General features: G+C 43.5%; 1 protein-coding gene across 26 annotated transcripts in view; it reads right to left on the bottom strand.

The window, feature by feature from the left end:
• Positions 1-8021: 8021 nt before the first annotated feature.
• PPP6R3 (protein phosphatase 6 regulatory subunit 3) overlaps positions 8022-21960 on the bottom strand; it is a 160987-nt gene continuing 147048 nt past the window's right edge. For 13 of the 26 annotated variants that reach the window (XM_017948183.3, XM_009185463.3, XM_017948186.2 and 10 more), the window contains 5 exons: positions 21402-21508; positions 19879-20029; positions 13840-13857; positions 13444-13563; positions 8022-10339 (listed from right to left, as the gene is read on the bottom strand). In XM_017948183.3, the coding sequence (XP_017803672.1) occupies positions 10288-10339; positions 13444-13563; positions 13840-13857; positions 19879-20029; positions 21402-21508 (448 nt within the window). In that variant the 3' untranslated portion in view covers positions 8022-10287. The remainder of the gene's footprint in view (positions 10340-13443; positions 13564-13839; positions 13858-19878; positions 20030-21401; positions 21509-21960) is intronic. The other 13 variants (XM_009185466.3, XM_031653777.1, XM_021925457.2 and 10 more) reach the window with 3 other exon arrangements.

Raw genomic sequence — 21960 nt, 5'->3', positions numbered from 1 at the left:
CCGTGAACACACAGGAACGAGGCTCCATCGTGGAAGCAGAGGGCCAGCCCTCACCAGACACCAGATCTGCTGGCACCTTGATCTTAGACCTCACTGCAAGCCCCAGAACTGCAAGAAAGAAATTTCTATTGCTTATAAAGTACTCAGGCTAAGGTATTTCGTTAGCAGCCTGAATGGACACAATATTGCTTCTAACTAGTAGAATACAGCAAATGTGATGAGATACCATGCTCATGATTACATTAAGATTTGGACTAGAAGAGAACTTTGCCTCATCAAAGGCTTACATACTGTGTATTTGAGGCCATATTTATCTGCTCTAGCAAAGTTACCATGTCTGGTGCAACAGCGCCACCAGGGCCATGATCTGGTTCAGTCAGCTGTAAACTTTACTTAAATTCAGGGTCATCTGGCTTCTGCAGGGCCAGACTGGAGAATTAAATGGAACCACCCATCCTTTAGATCTTTAAGTGTGGCCGTTATTTCTGCCCTCCTTTCAGCCACCCACTCACTCCTCTGTAGTGCAATATGTTTTCCAAATGTGGTAAAATACACATAACATAAAATATACCATCTTAACCATTTTTTAAAGTTACAGTTCACTCGGGTGCTGTGGCTCACACCTGTAATCTCAACACTTTGGGAGGCCAAGGCAGGCAGATAACCTGAGGTCAGGAGTTTGAGACTAGCCTGGACAACATGGTGAAACCTCGTTTCTACTAAAAATACAACAATTAGCTGAACGTGGTGGCTTGTGCCTGTAATTTCAGCTACTCGGGAGGCTGAGGCAAGAGAATTGCTTGAACATGGGAGGCGGAAGTTACAGTGAGCCGAGATTGCTCCTCTGCACTCCAGCCTGGGCGAAAAGAGCAAAACTCCATCGCAAAAAAAAAAAAAAAAAAGTTACAGTTTAATGGTGTTAAATTCCCCTAATAATGTTATATAACCACAACAATCATCCATCTCCAGCACTCTTTTCACTCGTAAAACTTCATCTCTATATCCATTAAGCATTAAACACTACCTCCTCATCCACTAGCCCCCCAGCCCCTGGCGCCCACCACTCTATTTTCTGTCTCTATGGATTTGACAACTCTAGGCACCTCAAATAAGTGGAATCCTGCGGTATTTGCCTTTCCGTGACTGGCTTATTTCACTGAGCCTAATGTCCTCAAGTTTCATCCATGTTGTAGCGTATTGTACCATTTCCTTCTTTTTTAAGGCTAAGTAATATTCCACTTTCTGTGCACACGGCGTTTTGCTTAATCATTCTTCTGTCAATGGGTACTTGAGTTATTTCCACTTTGTAGGTATTGAGGATAATGCTGGCATGAACATGAGTGTCCAATATCCCTTCAAGACCCTGCTTTTAATTCTTTCGTGTATATACGCAGAAGTGAAATTGTTGCATTATATGGAAATTCTATTTTTAACTTTTTGAAGAACCCCCATACTGTTTTCCACAGCGACTATACCGTTTACGTTCCCAAAGTGCACAAGGATTCTGATTTCTCCACATCCTTGCCAACATTTATGTGTGTGAGTGTACATGTGCTTATAGTAGCCATCCTAATGGATGTGAGGTGGTAGTTTGGATTTGCATTTCTCTAATGATTAGTGATGAGCAGCTTTATATGTGTTTGTCATTTGCATAACGTCTTTGGAGAAATGTCTATTCACATTCTTTGCCCATTTTTGAATCAGGTTGTTTCTTTGTTCTTGAGTTTTAGGAGTTCTAAATATTCTGGATATTAATCACTTATCAGACATGTGGTCTGTAAATATTTTCTGTTCTGCGAATTGCCTTCTTATTCTGTTGACAGTATTTTTTTAAAAAATCATTATTTGTAGAGACGGGTCTCCTGGTGTTGCACAGGCTGGTCTCCATTTCCTGGACTCAAGGGATCTTCCCACTTTGGCCTCCCCAAGTGCTGGGGTTACAGGCATACACCACTGCACCTGGCCTATTGACAGTATCTTTTGATGAACCATATTTAAAATTTTTCATGAAGTCCAATTTGTCTATTTATTTCCTTTGTTACCTGTGCCTTTGGTGTCGTATCCAAGAAATCACTGCCACATCCAGTGCTGTGAAGCTCTTGCTCTATGTTTTCTTCTCGGAGTTTATTTTAGGTCTTAGATCCATTTTGATTTTTGTATATAGTGTTAGATAAGGGTCAAATTATGTTCTTTTGCATGTGGATATCCAGTTTTCCCAGTACCATTTGTTGAAAACACTGTCCTTTCCCCACTGAATGGTCTTGGCACCCTTGTCAAAAATCATTTGACCATAGGCTGGGCATGGTGGTTCATGCCTGTAATCCCAGCACTTTGGGAGGCCGAGGAAAGTGGAACACTTGAGGTCAGGCATTCAAGACCAGCGTGGTCAACATGGCAAAACCCCATCTCTACTAAAAATACAGAAAGAATTAGCCAGGTGTCCTGGTACACACCTGTAGTCCCAGCTACTCGGGAGCCTGAGGCAGGAGAATCACTTGAACCCAGGAAGCGGAGGTTGCAGTGAGCTGAGATCGCCCCACTGCACTCCAGCCTGGGCAACAGAGTGATATGTCTCAAAAAAAAAAAAAAAATCATTTGACCATGCCAGGGTTTATTTCTGGGCTTCTATTCTATTCCATTGGTTTCTATGTCTCTCTTTATGCCAGTACTGTAGTGTTTTGACTACTGTAGCTTTGTAGTAAGTTTTGAAATAAGGAAGTATGCGTTCTCTAGCTTTGTTCTTTTTCAAGATTGTTTGGTTGTTTACGGTCCCTTGAGATTCCCTGTTAATTTTAGAATGGATTTTTCTATTTCTGCAGGAAAACATCATTGGGATTTGGATAGGGATTACATTGAATCTGTAGATTGCTTTGGGTAGTATTAACGTTTTAGCAATATTATGTCTTCCAATTTCTATACATGGAATGTGTTTCCATATTTTAATATTTTCTTTCTTTCAGCAGCGTCTTGTAGTTTCTTTTGTACACACCTTTCACTTCTTTGGTTAATTCCTAAGTATTTCATCCTTTTTATGCTATTGTAAAAGGAATTATTTTTATAATTTCCTTTTTTAGATTCTTTGTTGGTATCATACAGAAACACCACTGATGTGTGTGCGTGTGTGTTTTGAGCAGGGTCTTGCAACATTGCCCAGGCTGGAGTGCAGTGACGTAACCATAGCTGACTGCAGCCTCAACCTCCCAGGTTCAAGCAATCCTCCTTCCTCAGCTTCCCAAAGTGCTGGGATTAGAGGTGTGGGCCACCACACTCAGCTGATTTTTGTGTGTTGACTTTGTATCCTGCTACTTTGCTGAATTCATTTATTAGTTCTAATAGTGTTTGTGTGTGTGTGTGTGTGTGTGTGTGTGTGTGTGTGTGTGGACACTTTAGGGCTTTCTACATTTTCAGATCATATTATCTGCAAACGGAGATAATTTTACTTCTTCATTTCCAAATCAAATGCCTTGTATTTCTTTTTCTTCTTAATTTCTCTGGCTAGAACTTAGTGCTCTGTCGAATAGGAGTGGTGAAAGAGGGCATCCCTGCCTTGTTCTTGTTCTTAGAGGAAAATCTTTGTCTTTCACTAATGAGTAAAATGTTTGCTGTGGGTTTTTACGTATGGCTTTTACGTTGACATAGTTTCCTTCTGTTCCTAGTTTGTGTTGATTTTTTTTTGTTTTGTTTTGTGACAGGGTCTTGCTCTGTCATGCAGGCTGGAGTGCAGTGGCGTGATCACAGCTCACTGCTGCCTTGACCTCCCTGGCTCAAGCAATCCTCCCACTTCAGCCTCCCGAGTAGCTGGGACCACAAGCACGCACAACCATGCCTGACTAATTAAACAAATTTTTTTTTTTGTAGAGACAGGGTCTTGCCACATTCCCCAGGATGGTCTCGAACTCCCGGGCTCAAGTACTCTAGTTGTAAAATGTTTAAAGCCAGTTTTTAAAAAGCCCAACTTTTATCATTGTTGGCAGGATGTGCGTTCTGATAAAATTACTCTTATAGCTAGAAACAGAAGACCCTTTCCTTACATTTCTAATTGTTTTGTTTCACTACTGTATTTATAGTTTGATGAAGAGCATCTTACCCCTGCACAGTGCTTTTAAACTCTGCTTTGCCTGATATGAATACTCTTATTTTCTGCTCATACCCTATTTTTCTATCCACTTATTTTCAGCCTGTCACTTTTATGATTACTACATCAACAGCATATTCCTGGGTTCTAGTTTCAACCCCAATCTGACCACCTGTCTTCTAAAGAGAAAAAACAGATTTAGTGTAACAACGTATTTCTTGGTTTGTTTAGGAAAGAGGGGGTTTAGGGGAACTTCCTCCTACTCCTGACACCAAAGTTCAGAAACAAGTGAGAATTAGGGCTTGAAAGACAAATGGGGGGAAAAAAGACTTAGTAGTTTGGCTTTTAAATTTGTATTACTTTTTTATAGAGATGAGGTCTCACTGTGTTGCCCAGCTGGTCTCGAACTCCTGGGCTCAAGCAATCCGCCCGTCTTGGCCTTCCAAAGCACTGGGATTACAGGCGTGAGCCACCCTGCCCAGCCTAGAAAGCATTTTTGACTGAACCAAAAATGCAAGTCGCCAAAATCTCTCAGCGATGTCACTAAGCTCCCATTAGAGTGCAAGTGTGGAGAGGCCAAGGGCACTCCTCTAGTGCCAAGATCCCACAGAGAAACATGAGGCCAGGGCACAAGCACCTCCTCCCAACAGGACCCCGTGACTGGGCCTTTGAACCATTAGCCGCAGCCCTGGAGCCGCAGTCAGAGCGTGGCTGTCCCCGAGAAGGGAAGCAGCAGCTGGCGTGGCCTGTTCTCCCATCTTCACACCACTCCCTTCATACAAACCACGGCTTTCCACCTCCTCCTGTGACAAGCGCCTAGCTGGAGTTTTAGTGGAGATAATCGTACCCCCTTCAGCCTTCCTGAAGTGCCCTCTGGGAAATAAGACACGACGGACAAATGGATTCAATATCCTTTTATTTTTCTTTTTAAAACTAAACGTTGCTTGAGGGGCATGGTTTGGATTAGTTCTCTGACTTCATCCCTGGATTAGAAAAATGTCCCCCTCCCCAGTCGCGGGCAGAGGCCTCCATGAGACGTGTCTAACCCAGGGATGCAGACCTCTCCCTTCAGCGGGACAGAAAGTCTACTGTGTGGAAGAGAACAATCCGGAATGTGTCCTCTCCATGGGTGGGCAAATCCAGGCTGGACCCCAGAGCGTGCCCTGCTCCTCAGTCTCTCCTCGGCGGGGTAGGAAAGGCAGTTCCGGGGCCACAGTGCGTGCCACGGGGGGTGTGTTCTCCCTCACAATGCTATCTATGCTTTACTTTTATTTTCCCTTTTCCATAGGTCTTCTAAAAGATTAAGGGGCAAATCACGTACAATCAAATGCATAGGGCTTAAGCGTAGGTTTCGATGAGTTTGGACACATGTATACACTCACGCAACCACCATTGCCAACAAGCTGCGGAAGACTTTCCTCACCCCAGAAGGTGCCCTGTGCTCTCTCCAGCCAGTCCTTCCCTCTTCCCTACCAGGCGAACACACTATTCAAATTTCTATCATCAATTAGTTTGGTCAGTTTTAGAGCTTCGTATAGACGCTTACGTATCTCACTTCTTTCGCTTAACACATTTTATTCATTTACTGACTTTACTTTTGAGACAGACTCTCACTCTGTCACCCAGGCTGCAGCGCAGTGGCAAGATCTCAGTTCATGGTAACCTCCGCCTCCTGGGTTCAAGCTATTCTCGTGCCTCATCCTCCTGAGTAGCTGGGATTACAGGCATGCACCACCACGCTGGGCTAATTTTTGTTAAAATTTTATTAGGGATGGGTTTTCACCATGTTGGCCAGGTTAGTCTTGAACTCCTGGCCTCAAGTGATCTGCCTGCCTTGACTTCCCAAAGTGCTGGGACTACAGGCGTGAGCCACCATGCCCAGCCTTTAACATGTTTTTGAGATGTATACACATGGCTGCATTCATCACGGTTCACCCCCACTGGTTACTCAGTAGAAGTCCATCGTATGAGTACACCAGAATCTGCTTATCCACCTTCTTGTTAGACATATTATGAATAAAGTGACAGTAAACATCCTTGTACAAATCATCTGTGGACATATATTTGCACTGAGTATCTAGGAGAGTCTGCAGGATTATGTCTCATTTTTTAAAACCCCCAAACCAAAAAAATGAATTTGCCCGCTAGTTTTCTAAACTGGATGTATTATTTCAGACAGCAGTAGGTGAGTTCTAGCAGCTGCACCTTCTCATTACTATTTGGTGATGTCTTTTTCATGTGAACACTAATACATGGAAAATGGGACCCTTTTTGTGATTCTAACTTGCCCTCCCTAGGCAACGATGATGTTGAACAACTTTCCATGTTCTTATTGGACCCTCACGTATACACAGGTCCCTGACTTAAGATGGTTCGATTTCAGGTTTTTGAACTTTACGATGGTGTGAAAGCATTAAGCACTCAGTAGAAGCCACTTTCTGAATTCCGATCTTTTCCTGGGCTGCTGATTGATGGCACGGTGCCCTCCTGCAGTACTGAGCGGTGGCAGGGAGTGGCAGTCATAGCCAGCCGTGCCATCGCGAAGGAAAGCGGCCGGCATGGATCGTAAGTCAGGGAACATCTGTGCCTTCTTCGTGAATATCTGTGTTCAAGTCTCTTGCTCATTTGTTAAATTGGGCTTTTCATCTTAATTTTGATTTGCCGTTTTCTCCCCTATATAGATCCGAGGTCTGAGTCCTCTGTCAGGACAAGTGTGATTTCTTGCGTGGCATTCCACTGCTTGCTTGTCGATTTTCAAGGGCAGAAAATTTTCATGTTGATGGAAGCCCAATTTCTTTCTTCTATGGTATGTGCTCTGCATCCGAAGCAGCCTTTGCCCATCCTACATTTTAGATAAATTTTTCTTCTAAAAACTTCATTGTCTAAGCGCTCATGTTTGAATCTGTAAATCTATTTTGGATGAATTTTTGTGTATGACGTGCAGTAGGAATAAAGTTTCATTTCTTTCCATACGAATAGCCAGTTTTATTCACAGACACAGGTGGTGGCCAGATTGGCACGTGAGATGCAACTGACCCTGGAAGCTAAAGGACAACGAAACCCATCTGATTAAGATGCTCAGCTTTTCTGATGGTAAAGGTTTTAAATAATAGGTGGGATTGAAGTGGAAATTTAGAAAAGCTAGCAGGTGGCACTATGGGGTTAAGTGAGTACAAGTTAGCTAACGTTTACTAAACATTTACCGTAAGTAAAAAGCTATTCTAGTCTTTGAACTTGTTCCTACTGTTTCCCCACCTGACAGAAAAAGCTGAGACAAAGACCTGCCTAAAGTTACACCATCATGAGTGGCTGAGTTGGGCTGTGATGAGCCACCCGGCTGGAGAGCTCATGGCCTGGTTACACGATTGCCAGTGAGATGCCTGTGGGCTCACGCATGTAGAGGTGTGTGCCCAGACAGCTCAGAGACAGACGCCTGCGGGCCCAGGAATGCAGAGGTGTATACTCAGTGCCGTGTGAGATGCCTGTGGGCCCAGGCACGCAGGAATGAGTGCGTGCCCAGAAAGCAAAAGGCTGTGCAGAGGACCTGCTAGGAGGTAATGGCTAGAGAACATGTTTTTAAGCAAATAGGTGAAGGGAAAATGAAAAATAAGGAGATGTAATAAGCATCACATCTGAAGAATCATTATGGAGCACCTGAGTGTGACTTGGGCTGGAAGCCAAACAACATAGGTGGGGCACGCTGCACATAAAGTTAACCACCTGGAGGTCCAGAAGAACCCTTGGAACCGTCCCAAGACTGAGCACCAGTGTCAGGCACTGCCTCTTCTGGGCACCTGGGCTACTGCAGTGGGGAGGATGAGCCCCTGATCCCAGAGGCCACTCTCACCCAGTGCAGTGCGGTCTTTCTCACACAGGACCTAGTGTAACACGGGACCTAATGGCAGGACACATCAACCCATTAAAAGCCCAAGCAAGGTACAAGAGATTTCTAGAAACAAAGAATCAGGCTTTATTTTTGTTATTTTGAATACAGGTACTGTATTGTAGACATCTGTTAGTCTCATAATTCAGTATGGCCGACATACAGAAATTAAAGTAGAAACAAAATGAGGGCACGCTCGCTCCTGTCCTTGGCTTGGCCCCTCCAACCTCCAAAAGAACTGTCCTCCCCATCATCACATCCTTTCCCTGCCACGAAAGACATAACAAAATGCTGCCCCAAAGAAAAGTCCCAGAGGCTCCCTCACTAGCAGCCCGTGGGTGAAGCGAGACACCTGTTACCATACCGCGGAGGCCACGGTGGGATGGAGAAGCCACCTGGTCCATACCGCGGAGGCCACGGTGGGATGGAGAAGCCACCTGGTCCATACCGCGGAGGCCACGGTGGGATGCAGAAGCCACCAGGTCCATACCACGGAGGCCATATGTGCCACCACTGGAGCCAAACCCTGGCCAGGGCTGGCAAAGCTTGCCACCAGGTGAGACCAGAGCATGTTATCTACCAGCAATTCCCGAAGTCCAATGCCACACAAGCCAGGCAGTCCTGAGGCAAGCAGGAGGAGCCCTGTCCTCTGGCAGTGCTGATTCCAGAGGAGGCCCGAGGACAGTCTCTTCAGAGAGGAGCTCACCCGGGAAAGTGGGTTCCTCAGGAGGCGTGCAAAGGTCAAGGGAGCCACTCTTGCCACCTGTCCCAGGGCTTACTGCTGACTCCACTGTCCTGTGAGTGCTGGAGTCTCTACACCACTTCAAATGAAAAAGGAAATCAGAAATAAGGCATTAGACGTTTGATTCTTTTATTTCCATATGCAATGTAATGTTTAGGCACGCTGCTTGGGATGCTATTTCTAAAAAAATTGTTGGCCATTTTTCAGAATATCCTTTTGGTTTTAAATACTGGTCAGGAAAAACAAATGATGTAAAAATACGTGAATAATTTTCTATTACAGAAATGAAAAACTGATTTGCATCTAAAAGTGCAAGAGGTGAAGTAATTTAACCCTTTCACCAGACGATATGGCAATATACAATATATTGCTTCAGCTGTTTGAGAAGGCTATGATGTATTTTTATATTGACATAGAAAATTATAAATTACATTGAATTAGTATCCATAATCACTATATATATACACAAACCAGTTCTAAAAAAATACACTGGTTTAAATTTATGAGTGAAAACCTCACAAGGTACAGTAAACAATTAGCATGCTTCGGTGCCAGATTTTGATTTCTACTTTTAAAATACTAGCCTGTAAAATGAACGCACTCTAATTCCATTAGCAGCACGAGCATTTTCAACTGACTTGCCTAATAGGATTTAGGTCTGTTAAATATGCAGATTGCTCTGAAATGTTCATTGGTGATGCTTGTTAACAAGGTAAATTTTGGTGAATGGGTTAAAAGGCAGATGAACTACCAAACGAAACAAAAAACAAAAACAAAAGCCAAAAAAAAAAAAAAAAAAAAAAAACAAAACCCCAAACACAAGCCATATACACTCCAAATAGTCTAGTGTTTCACTTGTAGGAATAATCATTTCAAGCAAACAAGACTTGAACAGAACATATGGCTTTACAATAACATCAATTTATCAACTATGATGTAGCAATAAATACTTAATCTCTACCAATAGACTTACATTTTTGATCCATTTTAAACAATACAGAAAACAATTACCAATCGAAAACTGGTTATAAAAAGAACACCAAATATTTCTTATTCAAAATCACTTTTGTAAGTTAGAACAACCAAAATAACACTTAGAGGGCATTTTCATTCTACAACTCCTTGCCAGCCTGGAAGAAAAATGAATTCATAATTTTGTACAAGGTGAAAAATGTATGAAAACCGCCTAATACTTTGGTCACACTAATAATTGTCAAATAGTTATGTTTCAAATACAATAGATCTGTGTATTCACTTTTATAAAACTATTCTTACAGCCATTTTAACTATAGTATTACTACTATTATTACATGGGTGGCAAGATCTTATTTCACAGGCTACCCATTATTTAGAACAATACAATATAAACATACGCAAAAATTCTTGGTATTTGTCAATGTGCAATATTTTTACACTTCTGAATTTCTCTGTACAATGTCTTAGAATCTAGAATATAAAGGTTGCTGGTCCTGATCCCTTGCAGAGTGAGTGCAGCAGTGACAGCTTGGTGGGCTCCAGCTGACCCCTCCAGAGCCCCTGAGTGGTGGCGGTCTGCAGTCCTCAGTCAGCAGCAGCAGACGTCACCCGTCATACAGGGCCATTCACTGAAGTGTCACCTGGTGCGCTTGGCTGGCCAGTCCTAGGGAGCAACAGACAGGCATCAGAGGTACTTGCGGCAGAAACACAAAAAACCAAACCCACTTCGCTGAGCTCCCCAAGGGCAGGGACCGCTTATTTCAATATTGTTTTGAACTCAATAGTTTTTAATAAAATGACATGTAAATGAATGGAGATAAAGCTCTAAAAAATCTGAGTGGCATCTAAGCTTCATCACCAGGTGAGCAGGCATTTGGCAAGGGCTGCAGCAGAGCAAATGCTCTGGGAAAACCGCCCCACCGCGGCCTCGAGAAGCACAGGGAGAGACTAGGTCAGTGGGGTATAAAGTGTGGCTTCCAGAGCCTTCAGGAGCTATGTGCTCACCCCTCCTTCAAGAACGCTTTTATGTGACCCACACACTGGAATCCACATACTATTTCACTTGGAAACAGGATTCTGCTACTAGGAAAGGTGGGGGGGAGGGGGAGAAATGAAAGAAAAGGTTTGCGAATAAAACAAACTACTGGGGAAAAAAAGGTCTCCGCTTGAAGAACATGTTCCCGCAAAGCAAATGTTAGGCTCAAAACTGGGAGGGAATAAGAGGTGGGACAGTATATAACAAAGTGTCCAGGTTTCGCCTTCCTGCCAAAATTACAACTTGAATATATAATATATTCTGGAGGGCTTAACCAAAATTGTATCAAGCAGACTTGGGAAAGGGTGCTTAGGGCTGTAACTGGGATGCCCACAAGCACTTTTCCATTACCATTCACAATGTACAGCTAGAATGCTTTCCATGCCTTACACCTGCTGGTTATACAGTGAGCCCAGAAGTCAGCTCTGCACACACAATCCACTCTGCTCACTTACATCTGATGGTGGCTCCGTGTATGAGAGACACAGGAACTGAGACTTCTGGAACCAGACACAGCCGGTATATAACCTGCCTTCACTGAACAAACTGAATGATCTTATAAGTAGATTTTTTAGCCCCTCTCAGTTCTGTTTTCTCCTCTGTAAAAAGGGAAAATAACCCTCTCACAGCCCACAAGGCTTCACTAGTGTACACATGGAATAAGGACATAATGTGCGCAGCATGCTTAGCACACCGACAGGGCTTCACTAGTGTACATATGGAATAAGGACATAAATGTGCGCAGCGTGCTTAGCACACCGGAAGCACAAAGAACATGCTTGATAAAACAGTTGTGAAAAGTGAGATCATATGGCACTGCAGATCCTTCCTAAGTGTGACAGTAAACGGTGCGCCTGCCAATCCAAGGAACTGCAGTGCATTATCTGGCTGGGACGGGAACCACACAGGGAAGACGGGTGAGCTTCTATCTCCCATGTTGTCATACGTTGCTTTAGAACACGTGCAATCTAGGACTCACTCTAGGTCTGCCCTAATGCCTGCTCCAGTGTCACCTTCTCAGAGATCCTCTCCCCCGCACCCCAGCTCACATGGACCCCTGTCCCTTCTTCGTGGCTTCTTGGCTTCTTCATGAACGTGCCTCCAGTATGCCCCGAGATTACTGGGTGTCCGTGTGCTGCACTGGCCTAGACCAGTGGCCACCACACACAAATGTGTGTCAGATGGAAGAAGGACAGATGGACAAAGGCATGAACCCGAGTGATGCCCCTCTTCTTCCACTGGCTCACCCCAGCTTTTCCTCCATCCCTTGGCCCTGCAGGTTAGGGCAGGACTCTTCAGAGCAGGCATTCCCAGCCACAGGAGAGCAAGTGGTTCCCCCTTATGCAAACGATGCTTCTGTGCTCTGGAAAGCCAAGGAAATGACTCCAGAGCTTTGTGTATCCTTATGACAGAAAAACCAAGAATATTCCCCTGAAGCAACTCCCCAAACTGGGATGGACCTGGACGATCTTGCCTCCTAGGCAGCCCTCAATATAAAGGAAATTTATAGGTAGAAATCAGAGCTGACACAATTGATTGGGAATTAGACCTATAAAGGACCATTAGAAAAATACATTGAAAACCCTAAGAAAAAGAGTGACTTGCCCAATCCTTAGAAGCAGAGTTGAGGTGACTTCCCAGTGCTAGAGGGCCAGCCTGCCTCTTCCCCTCAAAGCCTTCACTAGAGCCAACATGCTCAAACAGTTCTTAATTTGTTTTATATGCAAAAAAAATATTTTTAATCACAAAAACAAATGCTTTATTTTGGCTACGATTTCCACAGGAAGAACACAGTTTACTACACTGTGAATACAGGATTCTGAACCAACAAAGAGTGCTCCCTGCTGGTTCCCACTGGTTATGCTCTCACACAATGCCGGCAAGATTTTGGGGAGGATGGGGTGGGGGTGGGGGGGCGGTTAAAACTTCTCTGAAATAGCTTTAAAGGTCACTTTATTCCTTAGGGAAGGAATATACAATCTGAGCTACATGTGCTCACAGAAGTTAATTGTGGGAAGTGCTGAACAAAGCTTCCTGTGGACCAGGGACGTAGCCTCATCTTTGGGCCATGCTCAGTCTTGCTAAGGGCCTGGCATGGGCTCCAGGCGGCTGAGGCTTAGACTGGCCCATCCCTTCAGACCACTGGCTCAGGCTAAGCAAAGAGTGACTAGAAACAAAACATCACATTCCAAGTGACACAGCTCTGAGAGTGGGCATTTCATACTTAAGATTACAGGGAGTCACTTAAGCACTAAGAATTATTTAGCTACATGTATGAAAGGGCCTCCAGCAAGTTCTCCTTGTGTCACACAGGCAGGACTGTGGGCAAACAGGCACTACGATCTGCTTGTGCCTGGCAGCTGCATGACTTTAGTGGGGCCACTGAGAACTCAAGTCCTGAAGGGGCTCAATGCCACCCTGAGCTCATTACCTCACCAACAAGGGCGAGGAGACCCCTCTGTTCAGACCCACTTCTAAAAGAGCAAGTGATGTTAAAGAGTCTCTAAAAACTGGTTTTCAGCTTCTGTGCTAAGGAGAGGAACTGCTGTTTCTAAGTTCTCAGTTCAGTCGGAATCAGCTCAGTAAGGACTGAGAAAACCCTGTCCTGCCAGGTCAGTGGCCGAAGACTTGAGCACAGCTGTAAATCACCCCTCTAGTCCCCTTCCAACTCCCAGGAAGTAACAGGCAAGGTCGGGGCAGGCCCAGGTGGGTGTGAGGAGGCGGGTGGTTACCTCTGCTCGGGACTACTGCTGGGAGGTCGGGGCGCGGCACACTTTGCCTCTGCAGTCTCGGGGCTCTCCTCCGCGTCTTTACAAGCAGCATCTTGAGAGGTAGACAGTTTCCCTTCCTCACTGCAGTAAAGAGGATGACAGGCACATCAAACACCCTAGGGACCAGCACCTAGGCACCAGAGGATGAGGTCACATGCAGATGGCTCTGGAGTCATGACTGCCACAGAGGCAAAGCGTCCTGGGACCGAGCATGCGCAGGGTGCATGATCACAGGGACCACAGACAGTGACTGGGGAATCACAAAAGGAAAGGGTTGCACACAGGTGGGAACCAAAAGAGGGACAATGTAATGTGGCTGGCGTCTGATAAAGAATGGTCCCATAACACTGTACATACCGATAGGATTTCAACACTCTGAAGCCCAGTGTGCAAAACAGAAAAAGAAATGTACAAGAGTTTCAGAATACTCCTAGAAATGAGGAATTTGGGGGAATAATATGTCCACGACTGCACGTAAGCAAAACTGCAGACTCGGTGAAGGTGTCAAAGAACCTGTTTGAAGGAATGAGTCTTTAGTTAAAGCACTTTGCTTTTGGGGCGAAGCCCACCATTAAAGCAGCAAGACAGACCCCATCAGCTTGCTGGCTGGAAGTCTCAGTCACATGAGGAGGTCACCGTGATGACTGCATCAGATTTCACGGCTCCTCGAGTTGCCCTCGAACAATGTGTAAGAAGCACAAATGCCACGAGGGAGAAGTGGGGGCCAAGAGCTGACCCTAAGGGCACAGAGGATTTGGAGAAAACGAGACCCAGAAGGATTGTTTTTCCCCCTGAGATGATTCTTGGTGGAGAAAGACACAAGAGACACTTTCCTCAGCTCTGTGGGCTAGAAATTTAGACTCTGCCTATTCAGTCTGTGAGTCTCCTTTTTACATCACTGAAATGGCACTAATAAGAGTGAAAGGTCAGTTAGAGGTTCTTTGTGGAAAGGTCCATCACTCAGAGCTGATTCTGTCCTGGATTTTGCTTATGAAAAACCTCATTAGGATGTTTTCTTGGGTCATTTCCAGATAGTTCCAAGCAATTCATAAGTAGGAAAATGAGTGAAAATCATATGATTCAGTGAACATCTGAATTAGCTGGTCCATTCTTAAGTTACTCTTCTTCATCCCCACTCTCCACTCCTTTCCCTTCAAAGCAACTAATGTGTTTCTAATTCTAATTCTTTAAAAAATATATAGTCATAACATATGTGTATTCTGAGTCACTAACTGGGATGGATTCAACCCTACATCTCATCGTATTTACCTCTTAACTCAGCCAGTTGGGGAGACCCACTGTCCCTGCTGACTGTGGCACAGCACCCGTGGCATGCACCTACCACACTGTGTGGCTTCTCGCAACCAAAGCTGCCCTCCACCTCCACACTTCCATGCAGGGTGTTGTGACGACCATCACCGTCCATGGCCCCAGCAGACCTGTCTGGGCATTTCTCAGTACTGACACCCAGGAGTGGAGAGTTGTAGGCCATTTTTCTACCTACAAAGAACCCCGGGCTACTACCCAGAATGACTGTCCCGGTCTGTATTCCTCACCAGCAGGCCACCAGGGCCCCGCAGGCTGCAGCCCACCGCCACTCAGCATCATCCACCTTTAACTGCTGCTCACGTAAGAAGAGTATCAAGTGCTATATTGTTATTTATAATTCTCTGAGTTTTGAGCAATTTTTTTTTTAAGCTTTTAAGGTTTGTCTATAAACTGTTATCTTTTGCCAATTTTCTGATTTGGGTTTTCTTCTTCTTACTAGTTTATAGGAAGTCCTTGAATATTTAATGTCTCTTGTTGATTTAGCTACTACAGATTTTTTTTTTTTTTTTTAGTTTGCCATCAGCCTCTTAATTTTGTCTGCAGCATTTTATCAGCCAGAAATTCTTAACTTTAATATAATCTAACTAAACTCTTTGCATTATAGTTTCTGTTTATGAAGGCTTTCTGTTTTTTTAAAGAAGTCCTGCCGAGGAAGGAGGCTCACTTGAAGCCAGGAGTTTGAGACCAGTCTGGGCCACAAAAATAAAAAAGTAAACAAACGAAAAAATTAAGCCAGGAGTGGTGGCACACACCTGTAGTTCCAGCTACTTGGGAGGCTGAGGTGGGAGGACTGCTTGAGCTCAGGAGTTGGAGGTTACAGTGAACTATGATTACACCACTGCATTCCAGCCTGGGCAACAGAGCGAGACCTCGTCTTCAAAAAAAAAAATCTAGATTAGATACAGACTGACAGATGATAGATTAGATAGACAGACAGACAGACAGATAGATGACAGACAGATGAAATAGATAGATACAGAAATCCCTTTCTGCCCACGGATTAAGAAGACATTCTCTATTTCTTTTATTAACCATTATGAGACTCTGGCCTCCGGCCACATCACTTAACTCTAGTGCCTAAGTTTTCTCACCTGGAAAGCAGGGATAATAATCCCAGTACCTATCTTATAGGGTGCCTAAGAATAATCCATGAGTTACCACACATGAAGTGTGTAGAGAGCAGGGCCTGGTGCACAGAAAGCACTGCATATGTTTTTCTTATTGTCTTTTAATCCAGCTGGAGCTGTTTTAGGATGTAGATTAGGGAGGATCTCCCCTGACTTTTCCTTTTGGTGAGCCAGCTCTTCCTCTCTCCCCGCCATTATTAATCCCTCTATTTCATCACACTGACACCTGGACCCGTTTGGACGCTAGTATCAAAACTGTTCCAATCACTGTGACTTTGCAGTGTGACTGAGTACCTGGCAGGGCAAGTCTCTTTTTCAGTCTTCCCTTTTGGTTACCTCTAAGCAATTTGGGAACCTTTATTTTTCCATATAAGTTTTAGAGTATTACGTTCCTTCTAAAAATCCAACTGAAATTTGGATTGAGACTGTGTTAAACACTAACTTCAAGATGGCAAATGTCTTTGCAGCACTAAGCTATGCCATGGTCTCCACTTGTCCAGATTTCTTCAAGTTTTCTCTATAGAGACTTGGGTTAAGATCATTCCTGAATAATTTATATTTTGATGTGTTTTGGAATAATACCTTGCTTTTTATTGTAGGTTCTGGTTGCTTACTATTGATGAAGAAAAAGACTACTAATTTTTAAAATTGATTTCTTACTCAATAGCTTTACTGAATTCTTATTAGTTACAAGTTTGCTACTGACTTGGTTGTAGGTAATCATTACCACCTGCAAAGAACAACAGTTTTATCACTTCCTCCTGATCTTTACCTATAACTCTATTTCCTTTTCCTTCCAGGACTGCCTAACACTGGCAGTGAAAATGGACATCCTTATTTGGTCTTTGTCTTAAAGTGAATGCATCTAAAATTTCCTCATTAGGGATAAGTTTTGCTGTAGCACTTTGATATTGGTATTTAACTTATACCAAGTTAATGAAATTCATGGCTGGGTGCGGTGGCTCATGTCTGTAATCCCAGCACTTTGGGAAGTGGAGGCAGGTGGATTGCTTGAGCTCAGGAGTTTGAGACCAGCCTGGGCAACATGGTGAAACCCCGTCACTACAAAAAAAACCTACAAAAATTTGCTGGGCATGGTGGCGTGTGCCTGTAGTCCTAGTCCTAGCTGCTTGGGAGGCTGAGGTGGGAGGATGGCTTGAGACCAAGAGGCAGAGAATAAATTCACTTCTGTTACTGGTTTTCTCAGAGTTTTAATCATATATAGCTATGGAACCTTATAAAAAAAAAAAATCAAATGACTTTCTGTTTAATACCATATATGGAGATTAAACTGACAGATTTCTCTGACTTTGAGCCATCCTTGCCTTCCAGGATAAAACCCTAACTAATCATTATAAATTATTTTTAATACACTGTTGGATCCAGTCAGCAAATACCTTACACAGGATTTTTGCATTCAGTAGCCCGTAAGTGGCATGAACTGATCATTTTCTGTAATTATCTTCATCTGGTTTTGGAATTCAGATTTCACTGCCCTCATAAAATGAGCCAGGCAGGTTTTGTACTTTTTCTATTTTCTCTAACAACTTAAGACAGGAATTAGCAGACTGGTGAGCATGAAACAGCATCCACTTACTACTGTAACTGACAGGTCCCATTTACTCCGGATTTGGTTTGCTCCTTGTTTTCCTCCACAGACAGCTGCTTGTTTGAATCCCTTGTTCATTTAAAAAAATTAGACTATCTCTTACTGATATTACGTTCTTTCTAATATCCTGGCTACTGGTTCTTTACTGGTTGTGGCTTGTCTTTTCATTTTATGTCTTCTGGGTTTTTAGAAATTAAAGTCAAACTTACCAATATTTTCCTTTATAGTTTGGCTTTTTATGGTTAAAAAATGCCTTACACCCAAACTGTAAAGATATTCTGTTTTGTTGTCTTCTAAAAGCTGTACAGTTCATGCTTTTCATATTTATGTTGAGACAAAACATCTAATTTTATTTTTCTACTTTGTGGATAATCACTATTTACTAGTCCACTCTTTCCTCACTGAATTATAATGGCATTCTAACATGTAACAAGCTCATGTAGTGGAGGGGGTCTCTTTGTAGAATTCTTTGCCAAAGCCACACCATCTCAGTAGCTTTACCAAGTTTTGTTTTTGTTTTTGTGTGAGACAGGGTCTCACTTTGTCTCCCAGGCTGGAGTGCAGTGTGGGACACGACTCACTGCAGCCTTGACCTCAGCAGCCCCAAGTAGCTGGGACCACAGGCACACACCACCACACTCAGCTAATTTTTGTATTTTTTGTAGAGACAGGGTTTTGCCATGTTGCCTAGGCTGGTCTCGAATTCCTGGGCTCAAGCAATCTGCCTGCCTAATCCTCCTAAAGTGCTGGGATTACAGGTGCAGGCCACCACACTCAGCCAGCTTTACTAAGTCTTGATATCTAATATGGTGAAGCCCCTCACTTTTTGTCTTTAAAATGTTTTTGGCTATTCGTGGCTCTCTTTGGTCTTTATGACTATTACAATCAGTTTCTCAATTTCCATGAAAATCTCTATTGGGATTTTGATGGCAATTTCATTAATTGCACAGACTAACTTGTTCAGAAATTCTAAAGATATCCTCACATTGATAAACATGGTAAATCTTGATATTTATATTCAGGTCTTCAATATATTCAATGAGGTTTTAAACTGTTTTCCCATAAAGGTCATATTCCTAGTTATAGATAAGGTTTTACATTTTTATTAAAAACAAACAGGCACATATGGAATATCTTATAGTGATTTGTAGGATGCAAGTGATTTTTGTAGATCTCCAGTAAACTTGCTAAACTTTTCTATTAATCTTTTTCTACAGATTCAATTGGAATTTTTATGTATAAATCATAGTCTATAAACAATGACATTTATCTATTTATTTGGTATGCTGCATTTGCTAAGGCCACCAGCACAGTGCTGAAGACAAATAGCAACTGTAGGTCCCACTTTCTGGTTCTTGTCTTTAAAGGGAATACTTCTAATGCCTCACTGTGAAGAATCAAGTCTACTCTAGATTTTCTAGAGATACTTATCAGTTTCACCTGCTTGCTTTCTAGTCCTAGGCTGCAAAGAAAATCATGAACAGCTTTAATTTGTAATCAAATGCTTTTCTCATTCTGTCTGTGAATCACTCTGAATAATTTTTACCATGTACACATTGGTGTTTACATTGTCACACTGGAGCACATATCCTTGGTCATGACTTTAAAATACATTGCTATATATGGTTTGCGAGCTTTTAACTTAGAAGTTTAGAGAATCCACACTCATGTATGAAATCAGTCTCTACAATCAGTTTTCTTCTTTCGCTCCTTGTTGTGTAGTGACTTCGTAAAAAGCTGGGAGGCATTTCTTCTTGTAATGACTGGAAGGGTCTCTACGATGAGGACTAAAGCTCTAAGCGCAGGCTTAGCTGCAGTCCTGAAGTTTTGACATTTTCCCCATTATTCTCTCAGTTTTAGGTTTTTAATTTCCATTACAATTCCTTTTTTTGAGTTTAGAAGGGAGGCTAATTTCTAAGTGTCACTTTTTTTTTAAAGCTATCATTTTGCTACTGAATTTTCATGACTACATTATGTCCAGAGATAATCATCTGTATGTTACTGAAACCAGTTTTCATGGGCCATGCTCTGTAGTTGCTACACAACCCAATTTCCATTGTGATTAAAGATTTATCAATTCTCATAGTTCTATCAAACTGCTAGATGTAAAATACAGTCTTCTGAACACATTTATGGGGGAAAAGACACTTGGGGCCTAAACCTGCCATCTTTTCATTAAGATTTATTGTGTTTAATGGAGACAGTAGAAAGACATCAAGCTAGTATCTGAACATTCATTTGAATCAAATTAAAAATTGTAATGTTTGAGGTTTCTGCCCCACCATCCTCCCAATAACCTGAAGCTGCCAGCAGGATCTCACCCCTGGTTACCTTTTGAAGACCGCAGTCTCTGTCTTGGCATCTACAGTGAGGCTGAGCGTTTCCTTCATGCCGCCATTCATCACTGTCTCAGTTACCTTGTCTGTACTTTCTGCATCCTCCTCTCCGTCAGAGCTGGCTTCCATGGCCACACTGCCTGGCACTGAAAAGAACACAGCTGATGGTCACACACAGTAAGTCCGAAAAGGAACTGGCACCCCACCACTGTACAAACCCATCTACCCAACGTGACATCTACTGCTCGAAGAAAACAAGAGGGAGATGGCTTCTGCCTGCTGTGCCTGGGCCACATTCTTGATGGGCATGGACTTCTTAAAGGTGCCCACTAAAGAGGGGTTTCATGGGTTTTCTTTACTAGAGACTAGCAAGTCCCCTACATCCCTCCCAGCTCAGCGTCCACCTCCATACCCAGCTTCTCCCAGCAGACACTTGTGCCCCTAACTGTTCCAGTCTGGGGCACAGCAGGCAGTTACACATTCTACCCTCTACTCGCTTGTTCTCCTCAGTTGGGCTCTATTTGCTTTTCTTTGTTTTAAAAATTACTTTCTTGTGGTGTTGCTGGTGGCTCATTTCCTTGTTCTCTAATAGGAAGCCACATAGGTGATAAGCCTGGCCGAGGTGAGGCTTCCTGGATTCAAACATCGACATCACCACTTCCTAGCTGTAGACTACTTGGACGAGGAACCTCGTCTATAACCTGAGTTTCCTTATCCAGAAAAGGGGGATCAGTGCACCCACTTACAGAACCACTGAGGAATAAAATGTGGGAATCTGTATCAAATGTCCAGGAGAATGACGAAACCGGCATTACTTAATGGTTTTATTCCTTTCCCTGGCCCCAGGGAAGGAGGGTTCTCACACCCTCTACCTGCACCTCATTTCTTTTTCTAAGAACTCACTCCTTGCGCCCACCTCAAGATTCGTGCCCTCCACATCCTTTCAGTTCCCATCACACTCCCTTTGCTAGCATCCCCCTCCTCCCAAAGCCCTGTCCATCAAGGTGAAAACAGTTCAGAGCCAGTGCAAGGAACACATGTGACTAGGCAGAGTAACAGGAAAACCCACTGGAACTTTAGAGATTCCCAGGACTATTCAATCTGCTTACAGTGGTGAAGTGAAAATAAACAGTCCCATAGCTCTAAACAAACCCAGATACACCCACGTGTTTGAGCAAAGCAAACTCCAAGGAACAACTACACACAGGCTTGGCTGCACACGTCTAATTCCAGTTTTATTCACCCTGGGTACTATGGGCTCAGGCCTTCTTCCCTCTAGACCCCAGTTTCCTAATCTGTATGCTGCATGCCTGGTAACTTAGAGCCCTTACTCTTTCCAGAGTCAGCATGCTGTGCGTCTAGAAGGGCAGGCACAATTTCTTTCATCAGCTGCCCTGTGGACATCAGACCTACCATCTCACTTCCTTGGCTCCACTGGCCCCTGAGCCTGAGAGTCAGGTCTGGTTTGGCAAAGCAGCCATGTGACCCTGCCGTGTGCCCAGGCCTCTCTGCACGCACCTTCTGGCTGCGCTGCCAGAGCAGCCACACTGGGAGTCAGAGGGTCCATAGGTTCAGTGCTGGTTTCCATTTCCACTGGAGAATTACTCCTTAAAGAATCTTTTGTGCTTTCAAAAAAGAGAGACAATTCAGGTATTAGCAGCAGGGAGTGATCCTCAGTTACCCCATGATTCACAATAAGCCTTTACAAAGAAGTTTCTGTTAGGAGACATTAGCATCTGTGTGAGAGTCACTGGGTTACCAACTCCAACGACACATGGATCTAAGTGCCATTAGCTGTTTGAAAGAGCAGATGAGTATGGGCAGGGAAATGTTCTGTTAAGCCAGCAGGGCAGTAAGACATGGACTTTGTAGAGCATTCTAGACAGGCTCATCATGTCCCAACCTCTCATCCCACCATAATCACTAGGAGTCTCCCAGAGCTTGAACAGCAAAGACATACATCGTACAATGGCAACTGTATTTATTGCGTTGACTGGTTTTACAAAAACCTTTACTTATTTTGAGCCACACTGCCTGGGAGAGACTGGCCCTCTTAATGATATTTGTTGTTGGAATT

This window comes from Papio anubis, chromosome 12, assembly GCF_008728515.1.
Source record: "Papio anubis isolate 15944 chromosome 12, Panubis1.0, whole genome shotgun sequence".
Taxonomy (NCBI): domain Eukaryota; kingdom Metazoa; phylum Chordata; class Mammalia; order Primates; family Cercopithecidae; genus Papio; species Papio anubis.
This window is presented reverse-complemented; position numbering and strand designations above follow the sequence as displayed.